Source organism: Mauremys reevesii, linkage group 9 (assembly GCF_016161935.1).
Source record: "Mauremys reevesii isolate NIE-2019 linkage group 9, ASM1616193v1, whole genome shotgun sequence".
In the NCBI taxonomy this organism is placed as follows: Eukaryota; Metazoa; Chordata; order Testudines; family Geoemydidae; genus Mauremys; species Mauremys reevesii.
The window spans coordinates 90,673,237-90,692,881 of NC_052631.1; the positions used below are offsets into that span (position 1 = coordinate 90,673,237).

General features: G+C 46.9%; 1 protein-coding gene across 5 annotated transcripts in view; it reads left to right on the top strand.

Moving 5' to 3' along the window:
- TMEM255A (transmembrane protein 255A) overlaps positions 1-19,645 on the top strand; it is a 74,253-nt gene that overhangs the window by 5,478 nt on the left and 49,130 nt on the right. The window contains exons 1-2 of one of the 5 annotated variants that reach the window (XM_039488279.1): positions 11,940-12,114; positions 17,144-17,286. The exons of 1 other annotated variant lie outside the window; for it this stretch is intronic. In XM_039488279.1, coding sequence (XP_039344213.1) covers positions 12,057-12,114; positions 17,144-17,286 — 201 coding nt within the window. In that variant the 5' untranslated portion in view covers positions 11,940-12,056. Of the gene's footprint in view, positions 1-11,939; positions 12,115-14,735; positions 14,804-17,143; positions 17,287-19,645 lie in introns of those variants that run through there. 3 more of the 5 variants (XM_039488278.1, XM_039488277.1, XM_039488281.1) reach the window with 3 other exon arrangements.

Below are 19,645 nucleotides of genomic sequence, written 5' to 3' on the forward strand. Positions count from 1 at the left end.
GTGTCAGTGGTAAAGGATTGTGATTTGCACTATTTGGTGTTCTGTGGGTGTGTGAACTGGTACACTTGGGGACGGATTCTGCTCTTGGGTACTCACTGATGTAAATGTGGAGTGACTCCATTGTCAGGTGAGTTTACACTGGTATAAGAGATCAAAATTTGCCCTAAAGGGGCAGCACTGGGAAGATTTTGCCCCAACAGGCTTCCTATGCACCGGGGTGCCCATTTTGCAGCACCCGTAAAGTTGGTGTCTAATGCTCCCTTCAGCGTGCTGGCCCGTTCCGCAGGCGGGGGTAGATGAGGAGAGCCATGGCCCACCCTTCCTCATTTAGCCACCTGCTTCCCAGGGCTTGGGACAGTGATCGGCCCCTAGAGCAAATGGGCCCCAGGATTGCTGTTGTGTCCTGATCCTGAGCAGCTGAGCCAGGGACACTCCCAGCCAGGCCCTGTGAATTCTCGACGATCTCTATCCAGGTCTATATTGGCACGTTTCTTCCTGGGCCGGCTGCATGCCTCTGGGGGAGAAAGCCCCACCTCGTTTCATGTCAGGGGAACTATTTCTTACCCAGGGCTTTAGGTGAAGCCTTTGAGGGAAATCCACTGGCCGGCCCAGTCTGTCAGTGCTCTCTAGAATGTTCTCTGTGTCTAGACTGTATGGGCCACGCAGCCCCACTCAAGCCAAGGGGATCCCAGGACACGGGGAAAGGGGGAAACATTCTGACTCATTTCTAGCACTTTCTGTGGGCATGAGGAAACCACAAGTATCGCCCAAGGCCTTGGCAGTGAGCATCCAGCGGTGGAGGAACACGGACTCCAGGCTCCACCTAGTAGCAGAGCGCATGGGCTCACAGCACAGCGCAGTGTTTGGAAGGGGACCTGGCTTTACAACACCCGAGTGGCTGGAGCTGTTTGGATCTGGGGGTTTGGTTTGGTCCCTGAGATAAGGAGAGGCCAGCTACTGAATTCAGATCCAGAGTGGGGGGTTTGGACACACAGGAATTCAGGGGTGTGGGCATGTGGCGAACCAGTTCATCTCCATCTCCTATTAATGAGACACTTTCCCCCCTTTTCACACAGTCTTTGGCTTTTCATTGCAGCTGGAACCTCCAGCGCTCTCCAGCCCAGCCTGACTCCTCACAGGCAGCGATGGGGCTTCTCTGGAGTCAGGCTTTGCAGGGCTTGGTTTTCAGCCAACCGATGGGCGCAGCAAACACCTATCAGTCTGCTCTTAACGGCCCATCCCTTGATCGGAGAACCAGCATATAAGAATTGCTGAAGGGGAAAATGACGTTGCCCAGCTGAGCCTCTGAAGCTCGCTGCCACAGGAAGCCTCTGGGCCATGTTGTGCCCTGGTGTAATCATCGACCTCAAGAGAGTTGCATTTGCTTACATGCAGCTGAATATGGCCTGCTCTGGCTGTGGCTCAATTTTCAACATGTCTGAGGGCCTGGCTCACAGTCTCTCATGCCCATTGCACCCTGGGGTGGCCCAGGGCCTCAGCTGGTGTCAAGGGCTGTGGCTACACTGACTTCAGTGGTGCCACCTTGATTTACACCAGTTGAGGATCTGGCCCTTTGCCATCAGTGGCGTTGACCCAGACTTACACTGGTGTAAGTGGGAGAAGAAGCATACCTTGTGTCTGAACAAATGCAATTATCGTTCTGGCCTGTAGCTGTGCAAGCTCAGATAAGGGTCACTACTTAGGGTGGAAGCTTTCTGGGGCTGGGACGGTCTGTTCTGTGTTCGTACAGCACCTTGCACAATGGGGTCATGGTCCACGATTGGGGTTCCCAGCTGCTACCATAGCAATAAATAATAATAATTTGATCTCATTCTTGGGGCACAAACCGATCCCCTGCAGGCCATTATACTGGCCTGCATAAATGTCTGTGTGGTATGTAGGAGAGGAGGGATGCTCTGAGGTCTCAGGTTCTGAGCCTTATCAGAGGCCGGGAAGCAGAGTATTGTTTCAAAGCTCTGATAATCCAACGTGACAAATCCTTTTGTTCTGCTGGCTTTTGTAATTGTCTCTGGGGAGGTGTTTTGCCAATGACATGAGCGCATGCATCTGGTTACTTTCCTTTATCATTCTGCATTGAATAATCCTGCTCTGCTGTGGGATGGACAGAAGAAGAAAGAGGAAGATAATATTTTGTCTGATCTCCACGCAGAGACAAACACAGCCCCTCCCTGGTGACGCTGGGTGACTTTCACACCAGTTGCTCCTGTTCATTTTCCATTCCCAGGCTGCTGTTTCAGCAAAACCCAGCCAATACTCGCAGCTGAAGCATTACATATTTTCAACACATCTGAAAGAAGAGAGTCCAGCTCCGGGTTAAATAAACATCTCCTGGGTGCAGACAGACAGCGAGGAGGGAATGCAACATCCTCCTGGGGCGGCAGGAGAGGAGTGGCTGTTCTGAGAAAGGAAGGCAGGGTCTTTCTGGTCTAAAACAGTACAGCAATAGCCGTCCAGGCCCTCCACTTCAACAAGTGCCTCCGGCTTCCCTTAAATACTTTCTGGGCATCCTTCTCAGGTGAGAAATAAAGTTATAGATAACTGCCAGCGATTGCTGAGTAGTGAGCGGCAGGGAGCACCCAGTGAAGTCAATAGCAGGTAGGGGTGCTCAGCACCTCTTGAAACGGGTCCCAGTGCAAGGCTCTCCGGTTCAGTGTGCATTCTCAGTGAATTCAGTGAACCTTGGGAAGGGTCCTGCAAAATCCTCAGTGCTTCTGAAATGCTGAGTTCCCCTCTGCTGTGCACCGCAAGCAGGGCTTCTGCTAGCCGCCAGGAGCCGAGAGTCTGAACTCCTGTGGCCCTCAGGGAGGGATTTGCCCGAGTGATTATTGCTGAATCAGGCCCCTGGTGGTGATTGTAGCCCTATGTGTCCTTCTCTTTCCCAGGACATCCAGCCTGCCTGCTAAAGCACCCCCCCCCTCCACCAAATCCTCCATCTCTGGCACCAGCAGCTGCCCAACAGAGAGTGAATTTCCCAACTGTCTCCTCCATTCTGCGCTTGGAAAGTTGCCCTTTGGCTCCCCCTCCTGGCTTCCCAGTCTAAATGTGTGTGTGGGAGGGGGCGGGTAATGGAACTAGGGTGGGGGGGCAGTGTCAGAAAAGTCAGCAGGGGAAGGGGCCGGGATGAGGGGCAGGATGGGGCCTCCCTCCCATGTGTTACTTTGCATTGGGACCCACAAACCCTGGGGCCAGCCCTGCTCTTACACTGGCTGTTTGGGAGAAGCACAAAAACTCACCATGTTCAAGCACAAGGGGCCTTTGTTTTACCCATGGCTGACCCTGCACTCCCTGTTGTTCCCGTGTGTCAATCTGTTACACCCAGCCTGGCCTTTCACTAGTATCAGTGTAGGTGGGACCAAGCCATCCACCCCGTGGTCTGGTTCATCTAAGGGGAACAGTTTCCCCTCACCAGAAGGTCGGCATGTGTTAATGTTCATTGGAAGACTCTGACCTTTGCATTTTGTAACTTTTCGAGCACCAGCTTTCTCTCGAAGTGGGTATTTATCCGACGAAGTGGGTATTCACCCACGAAAGCTCATGCTCCCAAACGTCTGTTAGTCTATAAGGTGCCACAAGACTCTTTGCTGCTTTTACGGATCCAGACTAACACGGCTACCCCTCTGATACTTGACAGCTTTCTCTCTTCACTCAGGAGAAGCTGAGCATTAGGAACAGATCTAATGAATGTGTTTTCCGAAACAGCAATGGGATTAATTTCTTTTCACTGGCTGAAATACACTTTGTCTCCAGAATAAGTACCTGCTTTGCACTTACACCCGCCTTTCATCCGAGAAGTCAAAGTGTTTTACAAGCAATTATTAAACCTCTTGGGGAGGCGTTGTTATCCCTGTTTTACAGATACAGAGAGGTTAAAGGACTTGATGGCACAATGAGTCAGTGGTAAAATTCAGAATGAGATACTTAAATTCAATCTGATTAGTTTATCCAGGAGAGGGAAAAGAGGTGACTTGTTCACAGTTCCTACCTGGAGAGAAGATTTTTGCAAGTACAAGGTTCTTTATAATCTAGCAGAGATAGAACAAGATCCATTAGAAATAAGCTTTTTAATAGTGAGTGTAATAAGCCATTGGCACAACTCAAATAGGGATGTGGTGCATGCTCCATTACTTGCAGTTTTTAAATCAAGACTGGATCTCTTTCGAGCAATTGGGGGATAAAAATTCCAAAAGTGACTAAGTGACTTAGGAGCCTAAATAATATTTTCAAGTCACTTAGGAGCCTACGTCTCATTGAAAGTCAAGGGGACGTTGGTCAGGTCTACACAGGAGTGCTTTCCCAGTGTAGGTAGACCAACCAACATAGCTCTGCTGGCAGAAGTCTGTAGTGTAGATCTGGCCTTAGGCTCCTAAGTGCTTAAGTCACTTTTGAAAATGGGTCTTGGCCAGGTTAACACTACAAAGTTTTGCTGCTGTAGCTATGTCAGTTAGGAGTGTGAAAAAATCACCCCCAGCTGACACAGTTATGCCGGGAACACCTCCCTGGTAGATGTGGCTTGTATCAGGGAGGTGGTTGAACTATATTCCTTTTGCCAGTATAAGCTGCGACTCCACTAGGGCCTTTGCCACTATCCCTGAACTGGTGTATAGCTCTACCTGCAAAGCCTCTGTAATGTAGACTAGCCCTTAGGCTCTGAAGTCACAAAGGGTATGTCTACTTGTTAAAAAATGACCTGTGGCAGCAAGTCTCAGAGCCTGGGTCAACTGAATAAGGCTCGCGGGGCTCATGCTTCTGGGCTAGCAGTGTAGCCATTCAAGCTTGGTCTGGAGCACAGGCTCGGAGACCCACCCCCAGGTTTCGGAGCCCACGCTCCTGCCTGAGTGGGAATGTCTGCACTGCTATATTAGCCTTGTAATGTGAGCCCAAATTAGTTGACCCGGGCTCTTGGACTCACAGCCATGGGTCTTCTTCTGCAATGTACCCTAAGGACTTTTGAAAACTTTACCCCTAGTCTACCTCAACCAGAAGATACAGGCTTGATGCAGCAATTACTGGGCGAGGTTCTGTGTCTAGTGTTACACAGGAGGCCAGATTAGATCATCGTAGTGATCCCTTCTGGCCTTAACATATATGAATGGATCTCCTGACTCCCCGTCTTGTGCCTTAGCCATTAGACCAGGGATCTCAAACTCAAATCACCACAAGGGCCACATGAGGACTAGTACATTGGCCCGAGGGCCGCATCACAGAAACCTTTTCATACAACGATGCAAAAGTATAGTCAAAAATGGAAAAAAAATGAAGAGTAATATAGTCTGCTATTAAAAGTCAATGTTCACTTTTTTAAAACTGTAACGCTAAGAGGGGTTTTAATTAAAATATAAACACCTGTAACTATTCCTTATGCGGTCAGTAACACTGATGATGATCTACACTAACAGTCTATCGACATAGCTGTAATGGCAGGAACTTTTTAAAGTAACTATTCATACAAAATACGTTGCCACTTTTAACAAACATTCTTCCCAACTGCTCACAGCAAAGAACCATACATGCTGAACTTCATATCTCAGACTGTTCGGCTAGTCCATGAGGCCCCACCCCTTCTCCGCCCCCATTCCAACTCCTTCCCCAGAGTCCCCGCCCCAACTCTGCCCCCTCCCTGCCCCTATTCCAACCCCAGCCCCAAATCCCTGCCCCGGCCCCACCTCCTCCCCAGAGCGAGATTTATGGAGATACTTAACTTTACACTCCAGGGGTAGGGGGCGGAGCTGATGTAAATTGTCAGAGATCCATTGATGTGCATAGAACTATGATGATTCCCACCAGCTGAGCACCACCTGGGAGTAGTCCATTTATTTTGCTGGCATTATGCACAGTGTGTACATTTCAGTTCATGAGTAAATTTTTGCAGGATCATGCTCTGACTGTGAAAATGACGGGGGGCGGGGGGAAGGTGGGATGAACCAGCTGCTTCCTTATTTTATGACATTCTCATGCATGTGTGTGATCTAAGTCAACAAGCACAGGGCTTTGCTGGGTATTGAGAACTTTTTATCACACGGTGGAATGCTATACTTGTTTTATTTTAGTCAATGCCTGATAAACACATCAAAATAGGTTCAGCCTACATGTATTGTATTAGGAATTGTACAGGTTGCTTATAAAAAGTTTTAAAAATCAGTGTGTCTTTAGAGTAGTCCAAGAATATACTGTGTTTTCCTAAGCAATTTTATAGGCTATGTCTACATTTAAAATGCTACAGCAGCATAGCTACGTCAGTGTAGATACTCACTACAGTGATGGGAGGGGTTCCAGCGTGACTGTAGTTAATCCACCTCCCTGAGGTAGCTAGGATGATGGAAGAATTCTTTCATTGACCTAGCACTGCTGGGTGTTAGGATGGCATAGCTACATCCCTCAGGGGTGTGGATTTGATGCCGTTGTGAGTTTCCAGTGTAGACCAGCCCATAATATAACCTAGTAATGTGAATGCCTTAATGTTTCATCTAAAGGGGAAAACGCATGTTTTAAAACACAGCACACTCCTGTAGAATGTTTAAAAATTGCACCTCACTGCCTGCCAAAGTTGTTACAGTCCAATCCTGCCAGGTGCTGAACATCCTTGATTCACATGGACTTTAGTGGGAGTTGAGGGCACTCTGCACCTGGGCTGGATCAAGGTTACCTTGCAGGAAACCAATGCTCTGTCCACCCTCCGTTCTGAAGCCAAACACTCACACAGCTAATTGTGGGATGTGTAGGTAAGACATCCCTAATATGAGAGTAAGATAATATTATTCACTAATGTAATCCAGTGCACTATACTTTAAACAGGGGCGGCTCTAGAAAATAGGCTGCCCCAGGCAGCGCGGTGTGCTGCGCCGCCCTTCCTCGGTCCCGCGGCGGGTCCCCTCTTCCCGCGGCTCCGGTTGAGCTCCCGCGGCAGGTCCACCGGAGCCGCGGACAACCGGACCTGCCGCAGGCATGACTGCGGGAGCTCCACCGGAGCCGCGGGAACAGTGGACCTCCCGCGGGCACGGCTGCGGACGGTTCGCGGGTCCGGCGGCTCCGCGTGAGCTGCCGCAGTCATGCCGGCGGGAGGTCCCGCCGTGCCGGGGGCCGTGCGCCCCCTCCGCAGTCTTGCCTGCGGCAGGTCCGTCGTCGCGGCTCGGTGGACCTCCCGCAGGCATGACTGCGGCAGGTCCACCAGCCCAGCCTGCCGCCCCCTAGATTTGGCCGCCCTAGGCAACAGCTTGGTTTGCTGGTGCCTAGAGCCGCCCCTGGCTGCGCTGTCACCCACTTCTCACCACACCCTCATCTCCTCTTCGTTTTTCCTTCCTCCAAATCTTCAGCTTCTTTCCTTCGCCAAATGCCTCCCTTCTCTTTTTCCTCCCTCCAAGTCTCCTGTGTGTCTCTCCTCTCCCCAAACAACCCCTCCCAAATTCTCAGCCTCTCCTCCTCCTTTGCCCTGCATGCCCTGGGGTCAGGCAAACCCATAAACCCGTAGAAGAGTTTAAAGAGACAGGAAACTGGAATCCCAAAAGATGAAACATGAAGTTCGTAACCACAGGCACGAAACCAGACCAGAAAAGATTTCAAAATCATCCCAGGCCTGCATGATTTACCCAGCATGTTACATCTCACACTAACAAGCCTCATCACAGACTAGATTCACAGATCATGAAAGAGGTTTTTATAGGTGCTGCAGAACCATGGGGCGGGGGAGAGGGAAGGAACTGAGTGGGGTTAGCAAATTTGTCAATTTCAATGAGACTGCTTGCCACGTTGCCACAAGGGAGGCGGAGGGTGATGTAAATCAGATTTTTTTGGGCTTGGGGGTTAGAAAGGCACATGTTAGGAGTTTAGCCGAGATCTCAGCAGTATGGCTAGGGGTGTTTTGGCAGGTTCCTCACATTCTGATTGCCTTTTGTTGAGATGTTTATAATCCCTGATGTACCCACAACGTCCAATCCTAGGAATTCTGCTGCTCAAGATGCAGTCTTCCAGCTCCCTTGCCAGCCAAGAAAACAGCCCTGCCCGTGCTCGCACAAAGCTCACGGTGGACTTACAGCACAGTTTGGCAAGGAAAGCTTCACAAGTGAGACTGGATGCACAAAGCTTTGCTTGTCCTCTGCATGTGAACGGGCAATGGGAGGTGAGCCATTTGTCTTTAAGGCAAAGGCCCTGATCCTGCATGGAGCACTGTGTGGACAGGCCCCTGTGCCTCCACGGAGCGTCAGTGCAGCAAATGAGAATCCACTTAGGCTCAGGCGCATGCAGTTCTCAGTACAGTCAGGATCAGAGACTTAACGTTAATGGTTTGAGCCCAGCCAGGCCAGTACTGACTGAAAGTCGTTACCATGTACAATTATTTTAAGAAACTCAGTTCAGTTGTTACGGGGCAGATGCCTGGATCAGAAACCATTAGCCCCATTGTCCCTTTTTTGGCTGTCTCAGCAGAGACGGCTGGGATGGAATTGGCATGCAGACTGACCAGCTCTCGCACTCTGAAAGGTGTGAAAGTGCATACAACTCCACTGGGTGCACAGATCCCATCCGTCCATAGCTAACAGCTCCATGCTGGTATGTGAAAACTGGGTAACGGTGTGCATCAGCACATTCAGATCCCCAATTCATACATGCAGATGGACAGGGGCAGAACTGGGGGGGAAAAGCCGTGGGTCTCTTCCAAGCCCCGCCCACAAACCAAGCCCCACTCAACTGAGATGCCACTCATGGTAGATTGAACAGATCTTCATATAATGAGCATCCATCTCCTTTCTTGCAGCTCTGAGTGTCACTGCCTGATCATCCTCTCTCTCCTTTCTTGTATGTTTTGATCAGCAGTAAAATAGATGTTGCCATTAAAATTACCATCAAGCGTCAGAGTCAACACCCCATTGATTTGAATGGGGCTGGTCACACGTCCAAGAGCTATTGTTTCAGGCTGGTAGCAAACTCAGGCAGATTTCCCTGCTTGCTTTGCTTCTTGCCAATTTTCTTTGCTATCATGAAGGTGAGGTACTTGATTTGCTCAGAATCTGGCGCACAGAATAGTAGCCACCAAAAAACAGCACAGGCCCATTCAGCTGAGCTTTTAGCTCCATCCTAACCGCATGCTGTTTGTGCAGCCAAGACTTTAAACAGGTCTCCCATTTCATGGGGCTTTGGAACCATTACAAAGCAATCACTGTTTCGATATGGTTGACTGAAAAAGGATAAAACAAGAAATAATGCTTTGGAGGCTAAGTGCTGTGCTAAAGCTATGGGAGGATGGCCTAATGCAGGGGTCTCAAACAGGAGGCCCATGGGCCAAGTTATTTCCTGCAGCCTGCCATAGGCACTGACTCCACCGGCAGCCAAGCTCCCCTCCCTGACCCTGGAGCATGCTGCATCCCCGCTCCTCTGCCTACCTCCCAGCGCTCCCCGTGGCCAAAGAGCTGTTTGGCGGCGCTTAGGACTTTCCAGGAGGGAGGGGGGAGGAGTGGGGACGCGGCACACTCAGGGGAGGAGGTGGAGAAGAGGTGGGGGTGGGGATTTGGGGAAGGGTTTGGAATTGGGGCAGGGAGGGGGCGGAGTTGGGGCAGGGACTTTGGGGAAGGGGTTGGAATGGGGGCGAGGAAGGGGTGGGAAGAGGCGGGGCAGGGGCGGGGCAGTCTGAGGTATGAAGTTCAGCACTATGGGTCTTTGCTGTGAGTAGTTGGGAAGAATGTTTGTTAAAAGTGGCAATGTCTTTTGTCTGAATATCAGGATTTTCCCACACCGGATCCATGAGCCAGCTTCCCTTACACTCGTACAACTCAATCAGACTGGGCCCCTTGCTACACCATTGAGTCATTGGCCTCCCACATTTGTTCTGCAAAGTCTTGATTGCCCAATTATTAAATTTTCCCACAAATATCTTCACCCCTTCTCTCCTGCCGCTCCTTATGCACGGGAGGAGCTCTTCCTAAATATCCTCAGAGCCATGTTGTCCTCTTTCAAGTCCTTAAACTCCTTTCTGCCTTGATGTCTGCAAAAAGCTGGACAATGGGTCGGCAGCTGGTTTGCTGAGCACTGTTTCTCCAGCTGACCAGTGTCCCATTGTCTCCTTGTGCTCTCCTGGTCTGTTTGGTGTATCCCTGCATTGTCTATGGTCTCCCACTTAGTTTGTAAGCACTTGGGGAAGGTACTGTCTCTTTGTTGTATGTTTGTACAGTGCCTAGCACACTGAGATCCTGGCCTTTAGATGCTACTATAATATCAATAATAATCTGCCATTGTAGACAGCTATTCAAACAAAGGTGCAATCCATGTTTTTTTTTAAAAAGTAAATAAACGTTGTATTTTAGCAGATAATGAACTACGTCCCCAACTGCCCGATCTACAGGGGCAAGTTCTCAGGGACGTAGGGATATTATTCCTTGTGTCTCCAGGCCTGATCTATCCCGTTGGACTCAAAGAGAGTGTTTGCTTTGACTTTCAATGGGGTCTGCCTGCATATAGTTCATTTACAGGGTTAGGACCTAACGGCCCAGTCCTGTAAGCATGCATTAGTGAGAGGATTTACAGGATTGGCCTCTACAACCAGCAGAAAAAAATGAAAATACCATTTGCAAGGTGGGCCATTGGTGTGAAATAAATTGACAGGGGGAAGACTGAGAAACCTAGCGAACGCTCAGCAGTTCAGATACCATTATTTTACTACACAGCTGTGAGAAAGGAAAACACAGATCCCTTAAAACATGACTGGTTTTGTGTTTTACGTATGAATATGAAGCTCAGCCCAGGTTTGCTAGCAGCTTTGCTGAAGCTCCCAAACCTTTCGAGACAGATTGGGACATTGATACCAGTGATTCCTTGTGTGGTTTTGACACAAAACCAGCAGAAGCCTTGGATTTAGAGAAAGATTTGCTTTGAGATTTGGGATTTGTTTGAAAATGAAAGTCAGAGTGGAATTTGGGGGGGGGAATCACAAATGGATGGAACCTGGGTAGCCTTTGCACCAGCCCTTGCTAAAGTAAACAGCCAATTTTACATAGAACCAGTTCAATATGCTAAATCTGAATGTTTCCTCTTCTCTTTAAAGCTGTCCTAGTCCAGTTTAAATTCTAGAGGTTCAAGATGGGATCCAAATGAAAAACTCTGGATCTAAACACAGTGTTACCAACCCCAAGGATGCAAAAATTATGAGTCAGTGTCATCATCATCTCCCCCCCAAGATTTTTAACAATACATTTGAAGTTCTCTTTATTTGCCTTCTGGATTTTGAGCCTTTTGGGTCCCCACTCGCAAGTTTTTCTCTGCAGCCTTGGGGGTTAGAAACTCAATTTATTTTTTAACTAACAGCTCAGAGTCTCACCTAATCACGACTCCAGGAGCTCTGACATGTAGAAGAACACCAACCCTTGGCAACAGGGCAAGTACCCTGAACTTGGGGGAAGAAAGTACTGGGAGTTGAATGCCACAATTTTTTGCTCATCTCTGCAATGAGTTAAAAACACTCAGACCTCTCCAATACCCCTAAACCACATAGGTGTGAGCTGCAGCATCAGAACCCAGCCCTGGAGGCCAACTTTGCAACTGGCCCATCTGCAGCGCTGGCTGGAGCCAGAACTGAACATCCCAGAGCTTTGGGGACCCAGCAGGCCTGAACCGTGCAGGGATGACCTGCAAAGGGAAGACCCCTTTGGAAACAACCTGTCCCAGCTAACGGGCTGGGCTCCCTGCAGAGGCCACTGGGCATCGCGGACACTGCATGAATCGAACTAGCCATTGCTGTTATTGGGTTTGTTAATGGTTCTCCGGCTGCCGCCTTCTCCCGGCCCCGGTCTGCAGCCCGCGGCTGCTGCTGGCCCATCGGGGGCGGAGGGGGAGACGCTGGCACCCCCCGGGCCTCCTCCGGCGGTGGGGAGCGGGATCCCCGCCGAGCTGGGCAGGGGGAGCCTTGCGCAGGCGCCGGCGGAGCAGCTGCCCCGGGCATGGCCAGGCGGGCTGGGCGCAGCCGGCCGGGGAGGAGGCGCCGCGCTCCTGCCTGCTAGGCGCTCGCTCGCCCGCTCGCCCCCGGGGCCCGGCTGGGCAGCGCAGCAGCCGGCACCATGCGCCAGTCCCTGACTCAGCAGCGCTCCAGCGCCGTCCCCCTGCCTGACTCGGCGGGTAAGTGCAGCCGGGCCGGGGCGGCGGGATTGCAGGCAGCTGCCTGCCCCGGGGGCCGGGGTGGGGAGCGCACGTCCAGCCCCGCTCCCCCTGCCCCGGGGTCGGCCGGCCGGCGGGTCCCCTCGTGCTCTGCCCCCTCCCCGGGCGCTGGCAGGTCTGGGGGCGGCCGGGGGAAAGGCGGATCGCTCAGCTCCCCGCAGCGGCCCCCCGTTTCCACCTGCCAGGGACCCGGCTGGAATCGATGCCGAGAGAGAGGCGTGGGGCCTGCTGCTCCTGCTCCGCGGTGCCCATCGCTGGCCGTCAGCAGGGAGTTACCCCGCCTTGCGGTGCGCTCCGGATCGGGGCCGGTCCCTTTGGGGCTGGCATTTCATTGACACCTCTGTGCACACGCCAGCCTCCTGCCCCTTGCACGGACACACAAGTGACAGCACCGGCAGGCAGCGAGTGGTTCAAATCCTCGTTTTCTCCAAGTGAAAAGGCTGGCCTGCCTGGCCTGGTGATGCCTCTCAACTTCTTGTTATGGGCCACATTTTGCAAAGCTTTTGCAAGCAATGGCTTCTGTTTACCTTGGCGCTTACCTTCCATCCCTCCTGCCCGTTGGTAGTGCCTCCCTAGGATCTTTTAAAAATCTGCTCATTTGTAAGAGCAAGTTTAATCATTTGATTCTCAACTGTGGCTCTGAAATCCATTTTCAGCTAAACATGGTGTCCGACAATACAGGTTTACAACAAACACTATATGATTAAGTAGCTTCCCGTTTGCAATTGGAGCAGCATATTTCAGGAAATGTTGCAGAATTTATAGTCTCTCTCCAAGAACTTTCCCCCTTATCTCCCTAATTCAGTGGGGAGCAGGAAGCTAACGTGTTTTTCAGCCTTTTTATGTATCATGAACGCTACCTGCTCTCAATTATGCTTTAATAAAGCCCTAATTCAGTGTCAGGTGCTGCCCTGTTGGGGAATGCTGTAGATTTGTTCTTGGGAGCCGCTGAATGTATAAACCCTGTTTTGTGCAAGGTTTGTTTGAAAGGGTGTTTGTGCCGGAGTCACAGCTCAAGGTACAAGGTGGGCGACAGTGTCATACAGCGGTAAAAGTAGCTTGCACTAGAGATATTGTGAGCCTGAGCCAGATAATAAATCTTATCTTTTTCCATCCCCTTTTCGTCCAATAAACTGGCCCACACTAGAAGTCCCACCTCCCCTCAGTATCACTTTTGGCCATATGTATTCATGGGGCTGTTTGGCTATTTTGAAAGATATTTTTTCAATGTATTTAATTTATCTTTACAAGAATCATGACAAATAAATATATATTTCATGCCTCTTCCTTGTTTTAGAGGAAGATATGCTTTAATGTGGTGATCACAAATCCAAGTACGTTCAATTAAATAATTGCACAAAACCACTAATACAATTCTAAATAAAGGAAATGAACAGTAAAAAGGCTTAATGACCAAGGAATAAGTGTTAAATATGTGCTCATTGTGTGCCATCGTCTCCGCTTCTGATAATCATTTTATTTTTTAGTCAATGGTCTAAGGATATACACCTGACAATACAAATAAAGATAAACCACCCTAAACTTTTAAAAGTGACCTAAGAAACTGGTGTTAGCTTGTTTCTTCCAGTGGGGGTATGTGTTATATACTAAAGAGTTGTGAATAACAGGATGCTCCAAAGGTTTAAAATGAATGATCTTTTTGAAGGACAGACACATTTTAAATATGTTAGCAAAACATACAACACAAACAGCACAGATCTCTAATTCCTCCTTTCTCCTTCCCAAAACAATGAAGCATGCATTCAAACCCCACTTGAATGCTATTTTAGAGATAAACCACTTTAAGTGCACATTCAAACTAGCTTGCATATTAACCCTTGATTAAAGCTGGTTAATACAGCAACTCTGTACGAGACAAAATGCAGGACTAATTCAAGCTATTCTTTATAAAAGAGTTGATGACTTTTTTTTTTTTTTTTTTTTTACTTTTCTTTCCACAAGCTCTGCCCATTTGGCTAAGTTAAACCTGTAAGTCTTTGAGAATTTAAGGTATCCATCTGGAATGTAAGTTTATAAAAATAATTAAATTGGGATTTAATAAATAAAATATAAACAATGGAGCATTAGGGAAAGCTACATTTTAGTATTTGTCAGGCAGTAAATACAAAGAAAATGTTCTCCTTAAGAGTCAACAGATTTTAAATGCTTTAGCGGTGCATATTTTGCATTGTTAACTTATTTGGCACATTTAGCAAAATACAAAACAGAAAAATACTTAGCCATCTATACACACGCACACTAATTCATCCTGTAGCCAGTAAAAGCCAGGGCCTGGTGATAAGATCTGGCCTGGATATTAGGAGCCACTTTGACAATCTTTGAAGGAAGTGGCTTTAGGGGAAGCTTCTTGAAATCTTTTCTTTTCTTTTTTATTGAAGCAGTCTTGCACCTGTTCTTTCTTAGTTAGTGTGAGCCTGGGTAAGCAGTTGTACTAGAGATGCTCTGCCCAGTCTCATGCTGTCATCTCATGAGGCATTATTTCCCTGAGTTTTTGCCAATCTTTCAAGGCATTTTTTCACAGGGTATCAGAAATAGAAAACAAATCAATAACGTTAACAAAGGAGGATTGAGCAGCCCCCCTGGAGCGGAACTCGTCCCCCTACCACAGTAACAAATTGTGTTAGTTCTGGTATGTAGAAACTTTTCCCTAGTGGGTTGCACTTTCAGACTGTGCTTTAAAAAAGTTAAAGGACTTTGCAGAAGTTGATGGCTCAGGATGGGGGAGAGGTGCCAGTGGGAGGAATGGTGAAACTGCAGGAAAAGTAAGTGGCCAGTGGTATGCAGAGCTAAGGGCCAAATATTTATAGCTGGCTGGCTGTCGCTCCTCATGATAACTGACCATGACGTCTGCAGCTAAAGTTAATTCAGTCAGCCTGGAACTGGAATATTACTGGTATTATTCCTTGATCCTACAACTCTTACTTACATAAGTAAACCTTATTTACATCTGCAGTCCCAATGAAATCAATTATCAGAGGGGTAGCCGTGTTAGTCTGGATCTGTAAAAAGCAACAAAGAGTCCTGTGGCACCTTATAGACTAACAGACATATTGGAGCATAAGCTTTCGTGGGTGAATACCCACTTCGTCGGATGCATGCACCCACGAAAGCTCATGTTTCAATACGTCTGTTAGTCTATAAGGTGCCACAGGACTCTTTGCCGCTTTTTAATGAAATCAATGGGAGTCAGAAATACTTGCACAAGTAAAGGTTACAAGATTGTGATCCCAGTGGCTGTTCAACAAGAGGCTGAAGTGTGTGGTACAGCAATGTCATCTGATGCAATGGGATGTTGATCAGGCTGTCCTAATGTCACTGTGTGTAGGGAGGGAGAGTTTCTATAATACACCTTAATGAGTTTCTGTAATACACAGTGAAATGCAATGTACTGGTCAGTGACCATTGAAGAGACCTACAGAAAACTGGTTGCTTAATGCCTTCTTAAGGGCTTGTCTACAAACACAAGGTGTTCCACTTTCACTGTATTGGTAGAGGTCAAGCAGTACAATCCTCTTGTGTGCATGCAGTTTTCCTAGAATAAAGGAGTTTTTTTTACTGGTATTCCTGTATGGGAATGGGAATAAGCTGTACCATTAAAAGGCACCTTTATATTGATAAAACTGCATCCACAGTAAGGCTTGTACCAATATAACTATTTAGCTAACAAATCATACCCCTAACCTACATAGTTATATCGATACAAAATCTGTGTGTAAACCAGAAAGAAAGGCAAATTGGGATTACAGCTGGTGTGCCTGGGGAATATGACCTCAGAACAGAAGGCCGTCTTGCTGTATAGGTTTCACTGTATTTAAGGTGTGGGGGAATCTGGACCAGCACTTCTCTCCTTTGTCTCTGTATAGGGAGCTTTGAGTGTGGGATTCTCCTCTGTTGGGCTGGTCCTTTCTTCTCCCTGCAGAGTTAGCAGTTCCTCTGGGCTGGTTCTTTATAATACCAGATGGAGACTATTGGGGAAGGCCTTAGAATGTTTAGAAGTTGCCGTTTGGGTGATTCTAAGACCCACAGACTTCACATAACTTGGATTTAGAATCACTCCGGTAGCTCCCAAGAGCACTCGCGATCCAGAAAGCCAGGCAGGGGAGCCTTTGGAAATATATTATCGTGCCAGCTGGACTCGACTTGTATTCAGCTATGTTTACATAATTTATGAAATTTAATCAGAAGGATTGATCAGCAAAGTGATTTAAACGTTGCAAAATACACATTGAATAAACAGGGTTAAAATAGTGTTTGAACATCACAACTGGTTTTCCCACTGGCTAATGGAATCATTTATATTTACACTCTTTCGGGCAACCTATACATATTTAAACTTATTTTTTTTAAAATCTAGTCCATAATCTAAGTATTTATAGGCAGTTTATATACATTTTAATAATCCACAAATTCATTTTACAAACAACATCTAAAAATACCTGCAGCTTAGTTATAGTTTAAAATTTATGCCATGGGATGAGGAAAAATGGTTGTTACTAATGCCTATTAAAAGATTGTGGATACCTGTATTTATTATCATGTGATGAGATCACCTTTTACAGTGGATGGTGGCTGTTTAATTTGACAAAGGCCAATAGACTAAATTTATTTACTACATGTACTAGTAATAAAATAATATTCCTTGTTAGTTTAATTGTCACAGGCATTAAGGGCTAGATCTGGTGTAAATCAGCATAAATCCACTGAAGGCAAATGAGCTATGCAGATTTACACCAGCTGAGATCCGTCCCTATATATGCCAAAAGTGATAGATATAACTTAATTCCAGACAGTGATTTATATATTCAGCTAAAGTGAGAAATGGCTGACTGAAATAAAAAAGAGCTGAATATTACATTGTCAGAGAGAAAATCAAGCTTTGGCAGCATGTGGTGGTGGGAGGGGGACTTTGGGAAATGGTTGCTGTCCCCAGATGGAATTGGCGAATTCTATTGTGTATGTGTGTTTTTAGGGTCATTCAATAGAAGAAAAAGAAATTCCCTCTACGTAACTGTGACTCTCCTCATTGTGTCAGTATTAATTCTTACGGTGGGCCTAGCTGCTACAACAAGAACCCAAAATGTGACTGTTGGAGGTTATTACCCTGGGGTTATTGTAAGTATAGAACTCGTAGGTAGGTCTAGAAAACTTATTGCCTACAAAGTCGTTTGTAATGCTGCAAATGTTATAAAAGGATGACCCTCTCCTAAATACTAACATCTGCTCAGCTACTTTATTGCCATTTATTATGTATTATTATTTTGCATATGCCACCTCATGTCCATATGAAAATCCCATCCAGTCAAATTGCGGTCTTCTCCAATTAGACTTGGGCAATAATGATACGTTGATCTACACAGCTTCAGATTCTCCAGATAAATGTGATTTTTTGGCCGACATATGGTTTGTTGTAAAACGTTTTTAGTTTGCATTAGTCTGATTCATCCAGGGTAGGGTAAGAGAGAGATGCCAAAATAAGTTGGGAAATCAAGGCCCGAAACATTACACACATGAGCTCAGTGGGACTAATCATGCATAAAGTTACATTCAAAGTTGTTTACAGGGCCACAGCCCCAGACTGGAAAAAACTTGGAACAGCTGAAGAAGGGAAAGAAATTAGTGCTAGATTTCCTTATTTTACAAGCTGACAAGGGATTGATCCATGTCAAAACAGTTAGTGTGCCAATTTCTATTTTAAAATGAAAATGGGAAAATAAGATCCCATCACAGAGGGATGTTCAACCTCTTGAAAGTCATTCATAGAGTGTAAAAATTTATTTAGTGATGGGAATATGATTTTGGTGCCTAAACACCTTGAAGTTCACTGGTTGGAAGCCAGACCTGATTGCTAGTGATTGAAAGTTGTTACCTTTTTACAGCTGTCTGGCCTATATGAGGAGTGTTGTTAATCTCAATAGAGTTTGTACCTCCAATGAAAAAGTGTCTCCATCAGCAAAAAAACCCTTCACTGTTCCCAGGGGCATTGTTCCCAGGGTCTTGAGGGCACTGATTTAATTAACATACTCAGCATAGCAGGCAGGGCCACCTGACGATTCAGATTGCATCCCTACCTGTTAGTCTGTTAATCGGCTGGATGGAAATGTGTGGTGACCTCAGGTACCTTTCTGCACATGAGAACATTGTAATCTGTTGCTGGGTTATCCAGTACATACTTAAAATAGCCAGTGTTTCACAACACTCTGGAGTTTCTCTTTCCTCCTTCAAAGAGACTGCTGGAAGGAATGCACATGCTATGAGACTTTGCAAAGAAGCTAGCTTCTATAGCTCCAGAGGAATGGCTTCGTTCTAATTGTAGCACCCTGGGAAAGTCTTGTTCACACATTTGAATTACAATAGAACATGCAGAAGTGCAGATCATTCAATGCCCCTGTTATGGCAGAAGAGGAAAACCCTAAACCATTGAGTTAACAATTAGTTTTTTTCTGAAAACAGGCGAGTTTTTGGCTCTGACTGGATATTTTTTCCATAAGGGACTCATTTGGTCACATTCTGCTTTTAGACCCATTGATTTCCCTGGGAGATCTATGCAAAGATCAAAGGTAGAATTGTTTTTGTTGGAAGTCGTTGTTAAACAGAGACTTATTAATAATACTTGGCACTTTTAATCCAATAATCTCAAAGCGCTCTATAGACTATGAGTAAGTAAAACCCATTGTATAGATCAGCAACTGAAGCATAAAGAGGTTAACTGCTTTGTCTTAGTTCATGCAGCAGAACTGTAACAGTTCTGAGATGGAACCCAGGCATCCTGAATGCAATGTCTTGTTTAAAAGAAAACTGCTCTTTATATGCCATCTCTCACCTACTTAGTTAATTTGTGTGGAGTCCCCCATTTTGTTTGAAGTTAGTAATAATAGATTTTACACTGTTCTACAGTGTTGACAGTATTTCTAGTAACTGATTTGCGTAGTACTCGTTCCTTTCTTTCCTTTATTTTGTCTGTTCTGTGCAAACAGTTCACCAAGCTGGCTGATGAAGAACTGTGTAAATTGATATTTGTCTGAATCAAGTGATTACTTTCTTGGCCTTTTGTTCGTCTAGTGGGAATTTTAATAAAAATGTACCCTGTGTTGCTTTTTACTGTTAACGTGGGAAACAGAAGGAACTGGGGCCAGATCCTCAGCCGGTGTAAATCGGCATAGCTCCATTGACTTCCCTGCCCGTCTACACAAGCTGAGGATCCAGCCTTGGACATATAGGTAACGCAACACACAGTCATACTGTAGTGTGGGATATCTAACCTTTGTGACACTGAGGGCTGTGTGGGTTATTTGCTGGGAATGCCTAATTTGTGCAGTCACAGGAGGCAGTGTGGCCTGTTGGATAGAGCACTGGACTGGGACTCAGCAAACTGGGTTCTGTTCCCAGTTCTGCCACTGGCCTGCTTGGTGACCTTGGGCAAGACACTCCTGCACTCTGTGCCTCAGTTTCCCCACATGTAACGTGAGGATAA